General features: G+C 41.7%; 2 protein-coding genes across 2 annotated transcripts in view; one reads left to right on the top strand and one right to left on the bottom strand. All coding sequences in view use genetic code 11, as the record gives it.

Annotated features, from left to right (window-relative positions):
• Positions 1-11879, bottom strand: part of EGR_03877 (hypothetical protein) — a gene marked incomplete at both ends in the record, with an annotated part of 18091 nt that extends 6212 nt beyond the window's left edge. The window contains 6 exons of the mRNA XM_024493126.1: positions 2029-2438; positions 4194-4321; positions 8520-8647; positions 8907-9000; positions 9071-9177; positions 11811-11879. Coding sequence (XP_024352398.1) covers positions 2029-2438; positions 4194-4321; positions 8520-8647; positions 8907-9000; positions 9071-9177; positions 11811-11879 — 936 coding nt within the window. The remainder of the gene's footprint in view (positions 1-2028; positions 2439-4193; positions 4322-8519; positions 8648-8906; positions 9001-9070; positions 9178-11810) is intronic.
• A 3421-nt stretch (positions 11880-15300) lies between these two features.
• EGR_03876 (hypothetical protein) overlaps positions 15301-22360 on the top strand; it is a gene marked incomplete at both ends in the record, with an annotated part of 8836 nt that continues 1776 nt past the window's right edge. Inside the window, 4 exons of the mRNA XM_024493125.1 lie at positions 15301-15378; positions 15521-15598; positions 16648-16936; positions 21220-21515. Coding sequence (XP_024352397.1) covers positions 15301-15378; positions 15521-15598; positions 16648-16936; positions 21220-21515 — 741 coding nt within the window. The remainder of the gene's footprint in view (positions 15379-15520; positions 15599-16647; positions 16937-21219; positions 21516-22360) is intronic.

Raw genomic sequence — 22360 nt, 5'->3', positions numbered from 1 at the left:
GAGTCGAGATTACCTCTCTTCCTCGAGTCATGCGATTTTGATGGTCCACTGCGAGTCCGCAGGCAGGAGGAAAGGAGGAGGCGTTGACGGTGAGTTTATGATTAAAATTTTATCACAGTCTCCCATCTAATGACATAATTAATCTATTTACTTTGAATGAGCATGAGTGAGTGAGAGATGAAAATAACCTTGAGTCATGGAAGAGCTTGATAAAAGGGCGCTTCTTGGCCACAAACAGGGCAGGCCGGAGCATTTATTTGAGACCGATGGAAAAAAAAACCATTAATGTTGGAGGCTACCCTAAAATATCCACCACCACTGAGAATTATCCACACTCTTTTCAACTTCGTTTACTGAAAGAGCCAGGTAGTGTTTACACGATCGTGAATTCGGTGATTTGTGACGCTCTGACGCAATGAAAACCAATGAAAAAGAAGAGCTCGACGGCTGAATTATCTATCTACACCTAAACCCAACCACCGTTAATTTCAAAATGACAAGTTTACCTTTTCCACTTTGAACCTTCTCCAGAGTACGCTCCAACGTTTTTATCCTATGGAATTTACCCACATCTGGATGGGAAAATCGGGATAAAGTCAAATCCGTTTTCGGGGAGGCTTGTACCCAATTCCTAATTTCAACGATTAAATTACAATCGAGAGGAGCACCGCTGTGGTAGGGATTGAGGTTGGTGTTTGCAACGGAAATTAGGTTTTTTGTTGGATGAAAATGTACAATTTTTACGCTCCACCAGGCCCCTTCCGGCACCGCCAGGATCAACGCGCACATTGTCTTCTCTGATGTGCTCCCCGCTTCATGCATCAACGCCTTCGCAATTCTCAAGTGTTTCTTGTTTAAGTGATAAAACAAAACAACCCCAAACAAAGTGCCACGTCCTTTCGTCCACTCTCTCTCCCCATTTCCCGACTCTACTGAGTGAATGATTTCATGTCCTTATTTCTATGCTTAGGAATAATACGCGGGAAATTGTGAAACTTTTCTAGACTTTCGCCATAAGTTACCCCATCACCACTTTGAAATGATAACTTCTCATTGTCATATTTATTTACCCGGTCAGAATTTATTAATTGATAAAACATTTAAACACGACTCAAAAAAGGCGATGAGCCTATTCAGCAAAAGAAGGAGCGAGACAGAAGGACAAAAAAGGCACTACCATTTCTGGATACGCCAAACTGTAGCCTTCCGACGTAAGAGTAAGTAATCTTCATTTCAGATTGTCAAAGCTTACAGAACCTTGGCAGATCACGCACATTTAAATGTATCAAATTCAAACACGATTGAATATAAATGATAATTTTTAAAGCTGAGCTAATTTGTTTGAATCTTTTGGCTGTTTTCATAAACATTTTTTGAGCAAAATATTATGACTGTTACGGATTTTGTTTCATACACTGGCCCTAATTTCGTTCACAAATTGCTCTTAAATAAGCATTTACTTTCGCTTATAATTCTGAATATCATCTGTCTTTTTTTCTCGGAAAAAAGTACCCTGTCAGAGTAAACACCCTGATGGCCAGTCAAGTAGTTTAGGCCATTTATAATGGCAGTTTAAAATGATATCAAGCTCTTTTCCCCTTTCATTGGATAGCGAGTTGAGGAAGATATAATCTCAACTTTGAAGCAGTCAGAAGCCCAAATTAGAAAGCCGATTCCGAGCTCGGGTGCAAAATAGGAGGGATTTAAGCAACAGTAAAAATTTGATCAATATGAATGCCAATTTGGCAGACGAAAATGAAAGGAAAAAGAGCGCATTGCCTCAGAACAACACCAGATGACACATTAGGCATCAGATCTTAACGAGAACTTCGGACAACAATGAACTTCATGCCTTCATACATCACTCGACACACCAGGTCAAAATAAATGCGCCAAAAAAATCAAATATGTCCAGCCTTTCATAAACAAGGTTTGGTAGTGTGAATGTCGTTTCAGTATATATATTAATTTGGATTAAGATGTTGATTTTTCAGCGCCAGATTCTCCGAAAGGAAAAATAATGCCTACCCTCTCCGGAATGGACTGTTCCAGAGCTCCAGAACTCTGTGAAATGCCACCGTTGCCTTTGGACAGCCGTGCCACTGAGACATTATTCTTTGGTTGATGTCGCAGTGTACCACTAATAACGAGATCAGAAGGACGACTGGTGATGCTAGAATTTGCTGCAGTAGTTGGAATGACAGCAGTGGTGGTGGTGGTAGTGGAGACAGCAGTAGGGAGAGGAAGCGAGCGGAAAATCTCGCACCGGGCACCCATGCGAGTGGGTGGACAGATGCAGATGGGCATAGTGGTGGTGTCCAAAGCGTCCTCTTCATCCTGCGCCTTATTCACGCATCGACCGCCGTTCAGACAGTAGTTGGGCATCGACCCGCATCGGTCGTAGATGCATGCACCGGTCTCGTTGTCTTTGATGTAACCTAGCCGATTTTGACACAGTAAAGTAACAAATTTGTCTTTTTACATCCTCTATGCGCAATGTTTCCATTACAGGAGCGATTTTATTCCTTGTCTGCTGAAATAGTTTTAAAAGACTTGTCCTTTCCGAGCAATTAAATTTCTTAGCTGTGTGTAACAGAGCATTGTTTTTCAGTGGCAGTCTGATTAGGTAAATTGCTTTATTTACTCAAAGCTCTGCACTTTTCATGTTCTGATATGCTTTACATCGTATTCCGGAGCGGTAGATTCGCTGCAGCAGCGCGAGGATCGAACCAGGAGAGAATAAAGCAGATCCGCGTAACATTTCATGCTATTAGTCTGTTCGTCTTCAAATCGGCGATGATTTCGGTCTCAAAATGCATTTCTAAACACCGATTCCATCGTTTTAGCCAAAGCCTCAATCCAAATCTGATACAAATCTTGATCTTAGAAGTGTCCTTCTTCAAGAGAGTGGATCGAGGCGAAATTATGAGTGCTCCAAACTTCCCTCATAAACCCTCACCACCTCAGCTTATACGAAAAATGACTATTCCGTAGAAATGCTTATAGAGATGGATGAAAGTTCAGTTTGTTTAGATAATCTAACCTCTCGGAACCGCGCGAGTGCCTTCAACAATCAATAGATTGTTTAGAAGACATGGACAGATGCACGCCCTTCATTGACTGGTGGCAGGAGTAACATAAACAAAGCATACAGACTTCCTTAACCCTCAGCATAAACACACCCTAGTTCTTGTGAACGACAGCAAAACGCGTCGTCCTTTCGGTCCTCCAGATGAGAGAATTCGATACACTGTTGGGTGAAAAAAACACCCTCCTGACACCCCATGATGTCGGTATTACTTGTCCAGCCTTCAAAAACTCCAATCCTCTCAATCCGTAAACTGTCATTATTGCATCCAATCTTCTTTCTCCCGGAGTCACTTAGTAGAGAAATAGTGCAAAGTTTTAGTGCTAAGGCAGGCACTCAGGCCATTGAAACAATTCGGAACTAGTGTCTGGATCAATTCATCGAAGCAAGGTCTATGCTGATTGTCAATAGTGCGAAACAAACACCAGCGCTTCTAAGGTACTTGAAGTGTGAATGCATACATCCGATTGGACAGTAAGGCAATTCGCCTGGAGAACCACGTCACGTTGGCCGTCCCGTGAACAATGCTAAATACGAAGTCATGCTGGTAGGTAGTGATTAGTGGTGGATCAAATGACTTTGGTGCGAAATATTTATGAAAATGGATGCGATGACAGCTAATCACTGTTCCAATCCATATGTCAAAACCGTGAATGTTATTAAAAAGTAATCAAATATAATCACCCCATTAAATAGAGCTGGTCTAACTCATAGTGATTCAAACTTTTTTGCATTAGTAATAAATCATACTGAAGTGGGGCTCAAGGGCTGCATGAAAAAAGCCGCATACCCCGAACTGGGAATACCATGATGTCATCAGAACAGCAGACAGAGCATGCACCCAAGTGCTATCATGTCTGTGAGATAGGTTATTTAAAAGGACTTTTTTCTTTCTCCTCCTCCTAGAACAAATGGCGCACACTTAATAACACGCAACCCTGTCATTTGGAAGTAGTTTTTTTGAAGACTACCATTCCGATGGGGTACGGCAGCTAGCTTAAATAAAGCCTGTTTAGTTCATGCCATCAGACTGCATTCGACACTTCTACAGGAGCCGCACTAGAAAAGTTTCGAGCCCTTTGAAATGACAAACCGCCCATCTTACCTGGATTGCAAATTTTTTCCCCACTCAGACTACATCGGTACTCCTTGGCCTCGGAAGAGCAGAAGACATCGCACAGCTCCCCAAAGTAGCCCCCCACGCAGGTGTAGGCGAATTGGAATTGCAGAATTCTAAAAGTTCCGAGAAGAGGATTTTGCTACTTAGCAAACTTTGGGGGCGCTTAACATTTCTCAGGATAATGAGGAGCACGGATCGTCACTTTTATCTCATTTCTAGAACTGGATTTCCGCTTGTCCAATTGACTGATGGAGTTATTGGAGGAGGTACGAATGTGAGTTTTGAGCCCGAAATCACAGACACTATTGATATGGGACTCCGGTTATTAATTAGTCCGTCTACCGGTTTTGTGGTAAACCCACACAGAGGTAGCATTTATGTCGTATCTATCACAAAAATGCCGAACAGACCATGTAACCAGAATTTAACTTGCTCTATGGACAAAGAAGCCACAAAGAGGAGCGGTTTATTGAGCATCAGAACATGAAACGCCCTCGTGGCAACAGTACCGAGGTAATTTTAGTCCCTTCTTTGCTACTATTTTAGGTAAGGAGACATGAGACAACTTTTTGTCGGTTTTATATCCCCGTCTCGACGTCTAATTGAGGCAAATGGCTAAAAATTGTCCAGGCGTCGAACCGCCTCTTTTAACACGGAAGACGGGGCAACGAATCATTTTTGTGTTAGAAATTTCATAAGAGGAAGGAAGGAGGACGGATCAGCCATCCTCTAGCCTGTACAATCATAAATTATTACCTTGTTAGTTATCTTCTTCTACTGCTGCTTCCTAAAAGACCTTCAGAATTTAAAATGATGCTAGAAATATTGCTGTATTTTTATCCTAAAAGTGGGAAACCTTAAACAGATTTTGGCCGCTGACATGGAAAATGAAGAATTTGACCCCCTCCCACTTAAGAGGTCAAAGTTCAGGTTCACGCTTTTCGGATGTGAGAAATACTAAGAGATAACATCTTTTAGAATCACGATTTGGCAAGTGGGATTAATACCCTAAAATTTGAAAAATTTTGTCACTTTTGTTCATATTTTCGCCCAATTAGTGCCCTCCTCGCCGATTTGGACAGATGATGTTTTTTACCCACAAAATCACCTCAATGAAGGCATAAATTAGTGCACTCGAAGGCTGTTACAAATCGGAGGAGATTCTCCTGGTAAATTTGAAAATTAGCATTTTGACGTAATCGGCTTCCTGACCTAAATGACTAAATCCCGAGCAAATCGGGCAAATTAAATGGATGATTGGCACCGACAGGAATTGATCTGCAGGAGGTAACTCCCTCAAAAAGTTGTGGACGGTCATCTGAAGCACTTTCCAGGTCTATTAACGGGTCTTGTCATAAACTAGGGTAGTCGGTCAGATCCAATTACATTCGACTTAAGAAACCAAACTTGGCGTAATTTTTTGTCAACTGAAAGACAAACAGTGGTTTGGCATTACATTAGGTGAAGCTTTTCTGTAATAATGAGATTCACATGTCTAACAAGGCGGACAAATCGCCCACGGCGGTAATGGCGATTACACCATTAATTATGTGAACATTCCTGGTCTAGAAATGGTGAAAGTTTAGTAAAAGTCAACAAGGCGGTACAAATTAACGCTACGATTAGCTGGGAGCCATCTAGCCGCTGCAGAAGTCCTGACTTCAACAAGTCAAAAAGACAACGATGCAGCGAAGGAAAATGCGTAGTTTCTCGAAAGTCACTCAACAAAAAAACAATGATTAAGGAAGAAAAAAATAGGAGAGGAGGTGGCGAAGAAGGCGGAAGAAGAAGAGGAGGATGAGAGTGTGTAGTTCCCAAGACTAAGAAGACGTGGCCAGGGGGCGCGAGTTGACTGTGACTCTCACGCGAAGTCGCAGTAACGTCAAATTTTAATCATCATTAGACACTGCCTGCCCTCATTCCTGTGTGTGCGTTTATTTTGTATAAAATAGGTTCACATAAAAACATTATAAATGGGCACGCAACGGATTTTTCCCATTACATTCTTCCTCCCATTTTTCCATCGAGAAGTGAGGAGACGATAATGTTTGGGTGAGGGTGTTCTCATCACATAGATTACTCGCTGCAACCTGGAATCGTAGTGCTGGATGACCTGCTCCGCGAAGCACAAATGGCTAATCTACTTCGTGCCACCCATCTCCGGTATGTGGTACAAGATAGTTGAGTTGTTTACAGTGAAACTCGAGCTTGGTTGGATTGGAGTGTATTCCGAAAATAGGTTCAGCTTTTAAACCATTTGAACGGACAGTTTTTTGTAGATGTTAGAACCCAATAGCGCGTGATTTGATTGCTTGACCTCATGCTGTCTTAGGAAAACAAATCACAGTGTAACTTTTTATTCAAATGGTGTAACAAATTGTGACGCTTTCGTTTCTTGCAGTGGAAAGATCCATCGCGGATGAAGGAGTTTGAATAAACAACCAAATAAATATCTATTTTAATGCACAAAACGCTCTGCACCTCCACATTGTGTTGGTAAACCGACGCAGAAGGACAGTGGTTATGGTTTCAGAGCGTTATAGTTGTAAACCCTGGTAAAGGTGAATTATTTTCTATCCCACGCGATTTCCTTCATTGTGCCAATCAAGTAAAGTAAATATTTTTCCTCGAGAAATTGAGGAAAGTCTGAATATTTCATTTAGCCTTCCCGTCAGTAAATTAAAAGACTACCCAGCCGCGCTCATTTTTGTGGACAAACGAATGGTCATCGAAAACTGTGTAGGGATCCTCTACGAGCCTATTAGGAACGATGCCCCTTAAACAGCTCTCAAGGGATATTTAGGTTTTCTGTAAAACTAATGTTTCTACCAATATATTTTCCCCATTTTTTTTACAATTACAGAATTTTACTAGGAAATACGTATTTTATGGGTCATATTTCATTACGACTTGCAAATTTACGGTCTAAATGGCAGCAGACATGCAGAGCCACTCATAAAAATAATTCAGACCCGGCCCTTCATTTCATTTTTTGCCTATGCAGTATAAACTTACAATCTTCGCTGAAGTGCGGAGGTCTGTGAGTTCTCCTGCCTTCTCGAAAAAGGAGATTGAAGGAATGTTCAGATTTTCCTGGAAAAAACTGTGCAGGCCAATCCTAGTATTAACTGGAGATTTCAGTGGGTGGTTGGTGGAGCTAGACGCCGGTTTTGGCGCTTTTTTCGTCTACTAGCGGACCTCCATACCGCATATATGAGTCGGTTTACTTTCGCTAACGTTCCAAATGCGTGAGCATCGCGAGTGGAAGGGGAGTTAAATATAGTTAATGTTTTGCTGCAAAATATGCCCAAATAAAATCCCCATAGGCACTTTTTGATGAAAAATGGGACGTTAATGATACTCTCCCCGTGAAAAAATAATGATACTGTTTGATTTACTCCTCCCCTTGCAGACAATTATGGATATAGGAATCGAAGCTGAATGCTACCGATGGTCGCTACTCTCTCCATGAATATTTAGGTCTTTCAAGAACTGAAGCTTCTTCTGCCTCTTTAAGTAGGTATTAGACTTGAACGGAGGGTAAGTAGCCGTCCAGCATTCTCTGCTGTAAAATTTTGTACTCCAGGAGAAGTTATCTTCAAATTTTCGGAGAACCGAGGAAAATGAAATTCAAACGCCTAATTTCTACAAGTAGATGAGAGCATAATGAATGTGTGGACTAATCAGTGAAGGACTCCAAAATGGATGAATAAATGAGGAAGTAAGGGGGTGAATGAATGTGTCTTATTCAGTTAATGAATTAGAAGTGAACTATACTGAGAATCGCCATAAAGAGGATCTAAAGGAGGCAGTTCTAAAATTCCACGTGACCGGTAAATAGTACACCAAACCGAATAGAGATTCAACCCTGTTATTCACTTTCTGAGTAAAAGAAGTTCTCCACATTCTCATTTTAAAATCCTAATCCGGTGTATCACAATTTTGCAAATTCTAAATTGGAAATAAAAATTTCTCAAATTTTTTTTTTCTCCTGATCTCACGACCGTGTAGAAAATCGTGAATTCTGCAACTTCAAATGGACGTTTTTGAACGAAAGTAGCCCCAACACCTGGCGCAATCAGTGGAGTTAGTTCCCCACCAATTCAAAATATGGCAAATTTACTGTCCACTAAAGCAAATCTGACACATTTCGTAAGTGCCCACTCAAAACAGGCTTGCAGGCAACTTGAAATCTGCCTAATTCGTGAACTGAAACAGGTGAAAGACAGGCGCTTAATTACTAACCATAGTTGGTTGGAAGGAGAATGAAAAGGCGGAGGAGGGAAAAAATCGCAGCAAGGGAGGACTCACATTTTAAGATTTTTGGTTTTTGCATCAATGGGACGAGGGAAGGTGAGGTTGGCTGTCACTGGTTGCAGTTGAAACTCCTTGTCGCTGTTTGTCGCCTTAATTGTAGCATCCACCCTTAACGGCTCTTCCTAACAATAGCATTGGACAGAAAGCTGAGTTCCTCCCCACTTGGTTAATCCTACGAAGTGATTTTCCCCACATTTTCAAACTATTTTAAAGCTTCTACACAACTTGTTTTAAAAACCTTGACCTCTTTCATTATTTGTAATTTCGCGTGGATATTTGTGGCAATTCCAAGTAGGCCTACTTCTGGGTAAAATCGCAAGTCAAATCATAAAGGATTGAGCTGATATTAATTCACAACACAGGAAGGAAGAGGTAGCTCACCACACTGTCCACCTCAAATTGAATAACCTCCTTCGGTCCATACGCCGCGCAAGCCGCCTGCACATAGAATAAATGCGGTCCAAATATACGGCACCTAGGAAGATGAACAAGAATTACACAAATTACAAAATAAAATTGTTTACATTTTCAGGTGGCAGACTTACTTGTCGAGTTTGTGACCGATACAGACAGTAACTTTGTAGGGTGATTCGTCACAGTTGCGACTACTGTCGTAAGTTAAGCCGAGGTGCATCGTGACATTCGATCTTGCCTACGGGGGAGAAAAACACCTACTTTTTATCCTCGTCACTATCACTACCATAACCGCAGTTACTCCTCCCCTACGAAGTATCTGCTTGTATTTACATACCGTGGTTGTTTTTACCTGACAGCTTGGCTTAGTTGGACCCACCCAGTCCGATTAGCCACTTGTCTACAGCGGTTTAAGAATGGCAGCTTTCATGCACTCTAATCACGCAGTTATCAGCTTAACAGATTTTGGCGACACACAATAAGTATTCAAAAGCGGATGTCACAAAACATGCACAAGCCCACTTATAAACCTAAGAAATTACTGCCCATTTAAAAATTGGGACTGTTATTGGCCGGGAGAGAGGGAGAGAGGGATGGAGCTCAAGGTAAGGACGAGGGCGCGGACGAGGACAACAAATTTTTTTGCAATCACAGTGCAGTAGTCAATGGTTGCGGTGTGCCACACATCAAAGCACGCAGAGTGTGAGCGGGCAGAGCGATTAAGCTCTGCCATTACAGTTTGCTTAATGTACAATGCAACAGACGATTTTCCACTCTGGCATGCCGATATGCCTAAAAAATGGAGCGCGAGAGAGAGAGTATCGCAACCTTACCAAACCTGGATTAAGTTAAATCCAACCCTGGAACATCACTACCGAGTTCGAAGTAACGCTTAGTTGTTAACTGTTTACAAGACGATGATAAGAGTCACAACAACTATCCAGAATATTACATTTCTGTATGAGAGAAAGGGGTTGGAGACCATGTATGGCTCCCTCTTAGCCATCGAAACTGGAGGAACAGTGGCGATTCAAACCTCAGCAATGACTATGAATAATGGCGATGGTGAGTCATTTGGAAGTAAAGGGCTGGATGAGAGGGCGATGAAGCTTTTTGGCTTAATGAATCACGCGACTCTTACTTTCTCATAGGGAAACATGTGGATTTTTTTACAGAGTACTACAGGGTGACGGACCGCACCTCAGGTTTCAAGGCCGAGCAGCTCTCCTCGTATTTGCCATACGTTTGCAATGAATAGAACCTCGTTTAAGTGTTAATCCAACCTGCGAAAGAACAATAGGTTTCCGCTTTTTTCGGTGGTTAAAAATTGTCGGTCGAACATCATCGACACTTTTAACCAGGACTGGTGTTTTATCACCATGGTGATAGATTGTAAAAGGTGATTGCACACACCCACTCCGACGGGTTCATCACAAAGGCCAATCTATTATGTAGATTAGGGGGCTGTGATAACACCCGGGGTAGGGAGGATTGCTGTTGAGCCTATTTCGCTACTGCTAAATTAAGTTTTACTCCTCATCATGGCCAATTGACTCACTCCTAAATGTGACAAACACAACAAAGTCCTATTAATTCGATTGGAAATAGAACCTTCACCATCAGTCAAATGGTCTGATCTACTTTTTTTCGCTCAAGAACGGAATTTCATGGCAATATGAGCTGCATCAGATAGAGTTGTGGCAAGATGAACACCCAAAATGAGTATCCATTCTGGTCTAAAGCCACAGTTCGCACCCAGCTGGATCCATCCGCCGCTATCTACCAAAAAGCCAGCTTTTCTTTTAGTAAAAAAACTGGCTGCATTTCAAAAAGACGGTTACAAAAAAGGCCTAAAGTTGATCGAACTTTAAAATCGGCCCGACACTCAGAAGCAAAAATGGGGCTGATTTCATGCGCCGTCATTAGGCTTGACCCCAGCCTATCAGTTAGTAGTTGATTTCATCACTCCTCCTACGTTATTAAGCCCCATTAAAAAAAATCTCCATTTGTCTGTTTAACACGCCATAGACAAGCACTCACATTTGCCGACCCAAAAAAAGTTGCTATTTTGAAAAACGAATACGATGTCATGAAAAAAACCGCCTCTAAATTCATTTTTGTTTTTGTTTAACTTCATTGTCCCATTAAAAAACCCCCAAATACCATCGCTTTTAACGAGAAATTTGTATTTTATATATTAACTCATCAAACCATAGATCTTGGGAAGTTTTTCCCTTCCCGAGACTACCCTAAAAATGCCTGGGTGAAAAAAACACAAAGGAGAGCTTCGCGCATTTCCCAACGTCCAGGATGATCAAATTTTTTTTCTCGAATTTTGGGATTTTTATGGGAACAAAAAAGACTGTCAACTTCTGAGAGCAAATAGCAAATTTCGAGCTAGCTTAAAGTTAAACTGACGGAAAAAATTTGACTGAGATGAAGGAACGCACTAAGTCGTTCGTGGTGAACGGCCTCGAGAACTCAGCTGCCCACCTTCGCGGAAAATAACTTTGTAGGTACTTTCTCAAAAGGTTGCATTCATCAATGAATGCGGGAAGTGCGGAAATGGTACTCGCGAAGGGATATTTTTAAACGTCCCTAAATGAACCAGCGCGATTAAACCAACGATAAAACTCTGCACTGTCCAACGGAAATGTGTAGAGAGTGGAGAGGAGAACAGGAAGCCCTTTGACCAGAACAGAAAAGACGTGATTACTTCAAAATTTCAGCCGCGTAAAATTTCAAAGTGCCTACATTATTCTCCGAAAGGATCAGTCAGTAAAACACACTGCTAGCAACTTTGGTAACGGGTAAGTCTGGTACCATAATAAGTCATCGGAAAACGGAAGTTTGAGGGTTTAATAGACGTACTTGACATTGCCGAAAGACCAGAAGAAGGGGTATAAGAAGGGTGGTAATCCTAAAGCCGAGGTTGAACATTCTACTGGTGGCTCGAATTCAACATCACTTGGGACTCGGATGCCGCCAAATCTGTTTAGGTATGTGTATAATTGTGTCTTTGTGTGTATGTGCGTGTGTGTGCCTTTGTGTGTGTGTGTGTGTGTACTTGTGTTTATGTGTTGTAGTAACTCAAGTAACCCGAGTTCATTTCACACTGGACGTCGGAGCTTAATGATTGGCTATGGCTCAGCGAATAACACAGTGCCCCGCGCGTAACCGTTCGTTTTAATTCGTGCGTCTGGGGGTGTGTGTGCGTGCGTGAGGGAGGGTAACTGCGTTAATGCTCACTAATATAAACATACCACTACTACATATCCGTACACACATTGACAGGACGTGGATAGTGTAACGAGGTCAACGAGGGTTTTGAAAGGTAAACAATCACTATGCCTAATTCGTGTACGAACAGGTGGTTAGGAAAGAGGTCTTGACTGTTCCTCAAAGCGTCTTTCTTCAGTACTGCATGAAAGAGGGTCCAAAGTGGGAGTACAGAATGTAAATTCTTCCTACACTTTAACCTAAGTGCCAGCCTACTTTGGTGTCCTAGTTACGCGTCTGAAGGTAGTTTCATTCATAGCGTAGAGAGAAGATGGGAAACTAGCAATTTGGGTTGCATAAATAGAATTCACATCACCAACTCGTAGGCCTAATCGTGAGATACTAAAAAAGTGCAACCATTTATAGTAAAAATGCATCATAACCGTTTCTAGCGGGTTTACATACACTTCAGTGGTAATAGCATTGTAGAATATGGGCGACTTGGAAGATATTGCAAGGTTTTTTTAATCATCGTGTTTATTTAATACAGCGATACGCATGTTTGCCCTTCTGGCCTTTTGGAGTTGTTACCACGAGAAGAAGCGTCACGAAAGGCACCTGACGCTAAGGGCTGGCTCTGAGGGTACTCGGAACAGAGGATCCTGAATGTGGAAACTACCTACATTGTGTAGTTTACCTCCAATGGCATTGAAAATAGTAGCAATTTCTAAAGAATGAGTTTAGCGAGGACCAAAATGCCCGGTATTCAGAAACTGTACTTTAGACAAGCTTCCTTCAGTGAAGTGATTGACATCTCCGATGCACTTGCTATAGGCAATCTTTTGCGTCTAAAAAAGCATTCGTTGAATGGTCTGTGGGTCCCCCACAGGGGACATGGGAGCAGAGCTCCTTCAATAATTGAATTCGGAAGTCTCTTCCTTGAAATACAAGTCGTCTACTTTCCTGCGATCTCCGTTAGAGGGAGCGTCGGAGAAACGCAATTACTGAGGAGAGGTCGTGGCCAGCGCCAAAATCTTTTCCAAGATCACGTAGCGGATCCTTTTTTGCAGAGCTCTGACCATGATCCGACTGCTGAGAGATGTCCACGTGCTTGGAGTTGACTGGTTATTCAACGTTGAGTCAGTATTCTTTTAAAGTCTGCTAGACCGATTTCTTTGTTGTTTAAAGCAGCATTTGGGTTGCGTGGACTGTTACCAGTTATGGGAATCAGCTATAGCGTGTCCAGAATCCTCGTTTTAAGAAACCCGGTGTTTGTTTATACAAATCGACTGATGATTTACAAACTACAGCATCGAAGAGCTGAAATGTATGCGGTCTCAGCTTCTTCCTCCGACATGGTGAAGGAACCATGATCTCCTCACTGTGCACCTCAGTAAATTTGAAAAATTAGCGAAGCTGTTTTAAAACCGACGTATTCCCAAATTCCTTTCACCTGTATCTTCAACTACTGTGAACCAAGGGAGTTCATTAATTCTGCTGTTTACTTTCAGTCCCTAAAATTTATTCTGTGCAGTAGATAACATCAACTCAAGTGAGGACAATAGTCCATTTCAAGCCATAACGAAAAGAAAATTCCTAGACATTTTAATCAGACAGAGGAAACATTTCCCAACAATCGAAGCGGATGCGCCTGGTCGTGTCCACAAAAAAACATCAAATCAACCCAATAAAATTCCTCCATCACTAAGGTTGTCATGCGGCTGAAATCACCTTTTTTACCCTTCAGTGTGAGTGAATGAGACGATTTTTTTCACTAAACACGTTGATGTTTGGCGCCAAGGCGGGCAGGCAAGATTTTGGGAAGGTCTACGGGGCTTCAAAACCTCATGTGTGTGGGTGGGTGGTCTCTTGCTTTGCCTTTGAAACAATAGCCCTCGCAGGCAACACCAGAAGTACCATTAAAATGTGGTGGAATCTACGCCGTGTGCCTTAGACTGCCGGTGGGTTGGAGAATACCCTGCCGCCTACGTTCATTAGTCCGCGCATGCTCGGCGCCGAATACACCGCCTGTATTTTACGTTAGAATTAAAAAACGAGTTACGAATAAATTCTTCCGATGATGCGAAGGTAAATAGTGAATCTAGAACTTAGCGCTCAAAGCCCGAAACGTTTACCCCCAGAAGACAGATTTTCCGCATTGTCTGCATATTTCATTATCTCCTCCAAGCATCAAAATATGATCTGCTGGAGTAAAACTAACCAGTCGAAAGAAATCGGCATAGAGAATTACAGGAGCGCCTACGTTCTCGTAGACTAGAAGTTGCATAGGATCAATCCAGAATAACTGGGGTACACCAAATCACCTGGTGCCTTGGGCTATTTTTCTGTCGTCTGTGACAGATGCTTGGAATTGCGGAAGTTTGGAAATATGAAGTATGCATTTTTCATTTAAAAAGTAATATTTAATCCCCATATAATTAACAATTTAATAAGAAAGTGTTAAAAACACTATCTGTTATTAGTCCGCCTGAATGTAGGAATAAATGGTTAATTAAAAGGCACCACAATGCATTCCACCATCCACTTTTTCTATTTTAAGCACCCATTTGTAGCACTTGGTGTCAAAAGAAGTTATAAATAGAAATTTATTATTCTCATTGGATTTCACCTTCTAAGGAATGATTGAAAAACCCTTCTGAAAATCCTCATCAAGAAGAATCTTACTTAGTGCATTTCAAAATGGAAATGTCCTACTAATCGACACCATCGCTGATTTGGAAGACCGGATCAAGCGTAAAAAATTGGAACAAGATTCATCTGTTGAGAGCTCAAAATGTTGATTATAACGAGGGATTTTTGAGTTGTCACCACCACTCTAATGGGTCGAAGCGCCTCCTCATTTCCCTTTCCGGATTTTCATTATATTGCGATCTTCATGTTGACAACCGATTTGGTTTAGAAGCCTTGGAGCCCCGTTGAATTAAACGATTGTTTATTTGTATGGTAATTTTCTTCTCATGATCCCGAAAGGCCTTCTCTCCACAAAGTCCTACTTCCAGGAATGACGTAAGGGGACTTCTATTTTGGACCAATTGAGTAGGCTGTGAAAGCTTAATAAAGGAGGAGGAGAAGCCTCGCCGGCTCAGAAGGGAAGAGTCTACTAAGGGTGCTAAAATTAATCATGCCAACTGAAAGCTTACGAGTGTGTGGAGGAAAGCGCATTAAATATGCATTAGTACATGAGAAAATGAACGGTTCCGTAAGTCTACAAGGTCCGACCTTCAAACCCAAATACTTTATCAGCGATGTTGAATTGGCAAGTTGAGATGAAAGTTGAATCAGTTTCTTTATTCATTCCCTATTTCTATCCTGAAAATAAAATCTTGACTTATTATGATTAGCACTCATACATTTACTGCGAAAAACGAGGATCAAGTAGCAAAAATTTAACTTCCCTATTTCACTGTCTACCTACCCAGGTATTTGTAGTCTTCCAAATGCTGGGTGCGAATAGGATCATTTAGATGTAATTAAATTTATTCCTAAAAGGAATCAAATCTTAAATGGCTCTTTGACCATTTTCAACTTAAATGACAGTTCCATTAGCTGAAGAAAGCAGATTTTGTCTTAGCGAGGATCAAAGAAGCAATTTGACTCATCGTAGCGCCTTGAGGCTTTCCTGATGACGAAAGTAAACATTACTAGGGCAGAATGTGTATTGTCGACATACGGAAGGGCTGAAGTGCCAATGGCACCGCAAGGAGGCCAGGCCTCTTGGCAGAAGTACAGTAATAGAGCCTCAAATACCAGGAAATTCAAAACCTATCCTGAAACAAACAAAGTATTATGTAGCCCCTCTCTTCCCTTCGGCGTCATTCGTATCGCTCCTCTTGATCAACTTCCGGCGTCGGTCATCACAAGGTAGGCAGTGCTGTTGGTGAAACACCCGCGAACATACCGTCCCAGTCATCGAATTTGCGTACGACTGAGAGGATGCTTGAAATCAACGTCATTGATCCACCTTGGCACTTTCACTGAATCTGGGGTTTCTTCCTCTTTGGGAACTATGTTGAGGGAAGGAAAATGTGCTGGGTACTACGTAGGCTTACCTCTAGTCGTAGGAACACTGACCTAAAGTGGGATTAAAATAATTTCTCGTAGATAATGTTTCTCGCCTGTCCTTCCTTGCCACTTTGTAGTCACTTTAACATTGCCCAGCCATATCTACCTAAATTCTGTGCTATTTGTCAAGAGGTGGGGGAGGTACCTCGTGTTCACTTAATTGGCCTCTCAATGCGAGTACCCTTGACAGCTCCATAACTAGTTTCGCTTTAGCTGTTAAAAGCATTCCTGAAGATCAGGAAATTGGGGCAGCTGCCAAGAGTATATATCATTCTCAATTCTTCCTCCCGAAGCATATGCCCTTCCTCCGTCACCCAGCCGTTTCTTAAGATCAAATTCGTTTTACACTGTCGCTAATGTAGCACCGCTAATTTTCCCTGAAAATTAAAGAAGACATAATACTTAGTTAGAAAGTGGTGTCAAAGCTACTACCATAGCCTGGAGGCCACTCTGCCCAGAGGAAATACAAAGGCGGGGCCTTAATTGCCCGCTAAACCAAAACGAGGAGTTAAGCAAACAGTCAGAGTACTACGATGTATTCTCAAGGGATGAGTGGACGAATAACTGGATTTACTTTTCATTGTTGAAGACTAAAAACGAATTAATATCCGCGTTTGAATCATATTTAATCAGTTTATCAAGCTTTTCTAGTCTGATTTTTCTGTTTTTATATGTCCCTTCAGTAAGTGATAAGGGTAAGTTCAAGTAACCAATTTTTGAAATCAGGATCCCGGAAAAATTAGAATTACGCTCCTACTTTTTTTTAACAAACTGATATTTCCGGGCTTTCGAGTACCGGGCCAGTTTAACAATCAAGAAAACTACTTCAAAGATTTATTTAATGCCTTCAAATGAAAGAAACCTCGCCTTCCTTCCGTTTATGGTCTGACTTTACCTCCGAAGACGATAATTTTATTGTTGCAAATAAATATTTGATTGTAGTGATAATAACCTCTCAAGTAGTCACGCTTAAATGAAATAAAATTTTAACTCAGTACTTTCCTTCACATGAAATTGCAAAATTGTTTCGCACTAAAAAGCGGCAACAACACTTTCCGTCTCTGTGCGCGGTATCACTGAAAGGAGGGAACAATAACATTCAGCTTCAAAAGAGAGAAGTTTTCCCGACGAAGTACTTAGCATACTCCGCCATGTTTAACTCCTTTTTAGCCAAAAATTAACACTAACCTACTGATGAAATATGCATTTTCGAGAAACATGGGCTGATTTTGAGTGAAATGCTGAATAATGTCGATTAATGTTCCATTTCATGTTCCCAACGGATGCTAAAAGTGACCTGACAGTGTAATGAATTAGAGGGAGTAAAACCCGGCCCTCCGATCTATCCCCTCTAGATCGCCTTTTAACTGAAACAATATCTGATGCCAAAAATGCACAGTTCAGAGAATGGCTTAATGGTTGTCTCAGTAGTCAACAGAGCATATCGCGTTATCACCATCCCACCAACCGACCGACCAACTCTCACCCATCTGCCTGCCCTCACCTCTGTCCCCGCTAAGCCCCTCCTCATCCTAGTTCTTACTGCGTGTGAATATTTAATCATGATGCGGGGCTGGCTAACCAGACTACGGTTAAACAACAACAGCGGCAGCAGCGGAAGCAACAGAAACAAATTCCAGATCTCAGGGCTTTGAATTTTTTATGCTGCCAAGGGGATGCACTAATGATTTTACAGCCCATGGGAGTGCACGGGATTTGACAGCTATTAAATTGGACTTCTTTTCAAGTTTCCTCCCCTTTCAAAATGGAGATCTGTGACATTGCAGTTTGGCGGGCAGTTTATACCGTACTGAGTCATAAAGTCACTAGGATTGTTATGGAACTTGGTAAATAGACAAAAGAAAACCGTAGCATTTACGAGAAGAAGCTCAGTCTATTCCCCTGATTGTCTCACTCAGCCATATCATGCGACCTTATAAGATATTAGCGGTGAATTTGAACGTGAGTTGTTCTATTGGTGCGACTCCGCAAATCGAATAAAAATGACTTCTGCCAACGAGCAGTCGTTGGTAGGACTCAAAAATTTCATTCCTGGGTAGATGTGGGTGGCTAAAAATAAATTTTAGCCCCAGAATAAACTTGGTTAGAGGTTGGGATGATGAAAACGGCAGGCTGTCAATCGTCTGTCGATCCTAAATTCTTAAGTCAAAGCTAAATAGCTTTTATCAACCACGGTTGATTAACAGAGTCTACAAACTTACAATCCAGCATCTATTTCATAAATCCAACACCTCTCCTATTAGAAGTGAATTTACCACCTCGAATAAAACATTATTCTAAGTACATGAAGACTTCTTGGTGAAGGGGAATTAAACGAAGACTTTAGTACCACGGAGGCATTTACCAACACGATTAACAAGAAAGTAATTCTAATGTAAGTCAAGTAAAGGAAAAAAAGTCCTCTCTGCATTCTTAATCATTAATGTGGTGTTTTGAGGATGACAGAGGAGAGGCAGGATGACACTTTTCCGTGACATTCCACCGATTGCGCAACTCAACGACATCTTAACCAGGGGTAGGTCAATTCTAGCTGCAAAATTTAGTGAACCCCTGGACGAAACCTTATTCCATCTAGTTACCACAGACAAATTTCAAATATCCACCAAAATATGGTCCAACTCAAGCTGGAGAGACGTTCGTGTCTGACTGAAACTCCTGAGCTGATTGCTACTTGTGAGGCTAGAGATTGGGAAGCCTCAGAAGGGACAGGTTTATCAACCTAAAACAGTGGTCGGTGCTAAAAAGCTCACCTATCTTGGCATTCCATGGATGGCAGCATTTCGAAATTTCCGATATTTACGTCAGAATTCATCACAGATTTTGCCGACTGGAAGTTTATCGTACTGCCTTAGCAATCTTGGGAAGTGTCGCTGTGGTGGTAAGCTTGGCCGCCTACGCTATTCAATTTTCTTACCGGGTCCGAGGACGCCACCACTCTGTGGCTGGAGCGATCTTGTGGATGGCTGGAAGAAGAGAGCATATACGCGTTGGCTATGTTCTTACTCAAGACCATCAACTGGGTGGCTCAAGCAGAGGAAGACGACTATTTATGGTTGAAGGATTAGTGGCAACTGCGTCATAGACGACTGTATTTGGTAATGACGTGCAGAATGGCTGTGAATCATATTTAGCTGATCATATTTAGTCATCTATATCTTTGTATGAGAAAAGTAATTTTCTAGTTCCCTTCTTCAGACAAATAGGTTAACGATTATGTTCGAGCTCTTGACTTCTCTCTATCACAGCCGGACTTCATGGGGATACAACACCTTGCGACGTCGTATTGTGCTAGAAGTCATCTGCAGATACGAGGATCCTTGGATTGTATGCATTTTATGGCAAGAAACTACTTTGGCCACCACATACTGTTCCATATGAGCCGTCGCTAGGACCGTCGTCTCCTGTATTGACTGACAGTATGGGCTGGGCTGAGCCGGGCAGGTTTCAATTGGTCTGGACTGGACTGAGCTGCACTGGATCAGACTGGGTCACGCAAGACATGTGCGCAGGCTATTAAGTGGGCAAGAGACCACACATCCCACTTACAGGTGGGTGTAGTAGGGCCACGGTAGTATCGCGTTTCATAGCCTATTACCCCTGCAGGAAGAGCAATTTATTTCGCATTCCTGTTGCAGAGAGGTCTTCTAGTTCCCACATATACATACAATGATTTTTTGCCTTGGAAACATTCATTTTTATGGCAGGACGTAACAAAGCGATTGATAGGGTCAGTTTAGTCTCCCTACAGGGCCCAACTGCGGAGCCGGCAAGCTAGTGGAGAAGCCTTCCAGAATTGACGCAAAATGCATTTTAACCGCCATGAACCGCCCATTATGAGGGAGTTAGCCTTTGAAGGTAGTCAAATTCAGAATTACAAGAGAAAGAATAGGAAATTAAGTTGATTTGGAAGTCAGAAGAAACGAGTCGGTTAAAATATAAGAAGTCAAAATCTTTAAAAAAATTAAAAATGAAAAATTTCATGAAGCCATGGATGGGTGGATAAAAAACTAACCACGAGGTATGAAAGAGGCTGTGATGATTAACCTTCAATGCGAAAAACCTTCCATCTTTTCCGACTTTGTTCGTCACGTTATATTTGCCCACTGGATAAAGATTTATTTGTTACTCATTTTGGGCAGAAATGCCACTTAACAAGTCCATTCTGATGATTCGCAAGGTGTTATATCCCCAATGCTTTCACATTAATGACTTTTAGGGCGGTTTTGTTAGCTCCACTCTGGTTCTTCTTCAATTCTGCACAGTACCTGAAACTCGGGATTGTCGGAGTTGTCCAAAGTTGGCACTACTTGGACATCCACACCGAACGCATTGCCTCCGTGACCTGGTGATGTGGCGTTCAATCGACGACCAAGGACTTTTCGTTCTTTTGAAGTGAGTTTGTCGACAATGCCCTCAACGTAGCGTCCTATTTGTTTTTGAATTAGTTATTAGAGTGGTAAATTTAAAGACGACTTTATTAGTAATTGACCGTTAGACTGGTAGTAAGGATAACTTTAGTCAAGTTTAAGGGACCAGCATGAGGACTGAATAAGCGGAGATTCCGATTTTCGTTTGGCAACATAAACATTTGGAGCAAATGGCGTCCTACTGCGTGCCTCTTGATTGCACTGAATAGATCAAAACGCGAAGGTAGCCATGAATTATATAAACCCTATAGAACTCATCAAATGGTTGACCATATTAACAACCTTGTAAACATAATAATCTGGAGGATAATGCTAGGCAAGTGCTCTGCCATATCTTCTCCCATTTAATCGGAAAACTCCTTTTGAGGAAATGATAGGAACCCCTGAAAGCGTTGTTTACGAAACCTCCAATAAGGAGGGGTGTACTTTCAAAGGGCCGGACAATTACGTTAGCGTTATAATTGCCAGGCTTCCTGTCGTTTATGAAGTCGATTCCGTTATGCTGAAACTCGGTTATTGACAAAATGCAGTCAATGTCGATTCATTTTATATCCTCACTATACGAAACCAGTTTGCGGCTGAGTTACTAACTTTCAAGAGAAAAGGTGGATCTGGTGGAAGTTTAAAAGCTGACATAAAGAATGGAGGTAAATGTAACAAAGTAGAAAAGAATTTGCAAATCTTCTCTACCTCACTCAAACTAATCCCCTGTCACAGGCGACGGTTGGAATTACCGACTCTCCTCCGTCTCGCTCAACCCCAATTTCTGGTTAATTTGGCAATAAATTTGTGCTGTCAACAAACTGGGTACTTCAGCAGACTAAAAGTAAAACATCAATTATTTTTGCTCAAATCAGGCGACCTAGGAAACCAGTTTTTTGGCCAGCATGATTAAGGGAGTTGGATTTTCGGAAAAGCACGTAAGGTATCTCCTAAACACGTCTCTCGACTCAGGAGTCGATATAAGTTCCCAACCCGCGGAAGGTAACTGTCCAGTTGGCCCAAAGATAGTGAGAATTTGACTAGAAAGATCTAACGGCTTCGTAGGATGCATCCAATCTTTTAATGTTGTGATTGACATTTCAGGGCGACAAAAATAAAAGACCTTCTCGTTTCCTATGTCAGCTATAAATCTTCCGTATCGAAAATGATCACCACTTGTAACTCTTTTCTACTTTATAACGCCTTTCCAATCAACTGCTATCAGTACACGAAACCAATGGTGAAGCACAAGGGTGCGAGACGCCAACAAGCAGACGCCAAAGTCCAGTGCTTAAGTTGCCAAATGAATACTTTCAGGTATGAAACTTCCAAGTGCATCAATCTAGCAAGACCCAATATTCTCCTTTCAATCTCGTGAGGAAATTTTATACGAACCACGTGGAACATCCTATCCTGAAGGTCCAGTCGACACAATCTGTCGTGCAATTGCACAAAAGATAATTCTTTCTGCGGAAACATCTGGATGTCTTCAATTTCGAAGCTAGCCCACACTAAAGGCCCTAGGACGTTTTAGCTGCACTGAAAAGTCTACCCATATCTCGAGATTGCTTTCCAGATACTAGTTCAACGTTGAGGTGAGTGTAGAGACCAAATGACCCTATCCAAAAATTGTATTGTCTGCCTTCCTTAAAATGTTTCTCTGTGAACTTAAAAGGTCCGCCAATAATT

Source organism: Echinococcus granulosus (genome assembly GCF_000524195.1).
Source record: "Echinococcus granulosus chromosome Unknown EG_S00022, whole genome shotgun sequence".
In the NCBI taxonomy this organism is placed as follows: domain Eukaryota; kingdom Metazoa; phylum Platyhelminthes; class Cestoda; order Cyclophyllidea; family Taeniidae; genus Echinococcus; species Echinococcus granulosus.
This window is presented reverse-complemented; position numbering and strand designations above follow the sequence as displayed.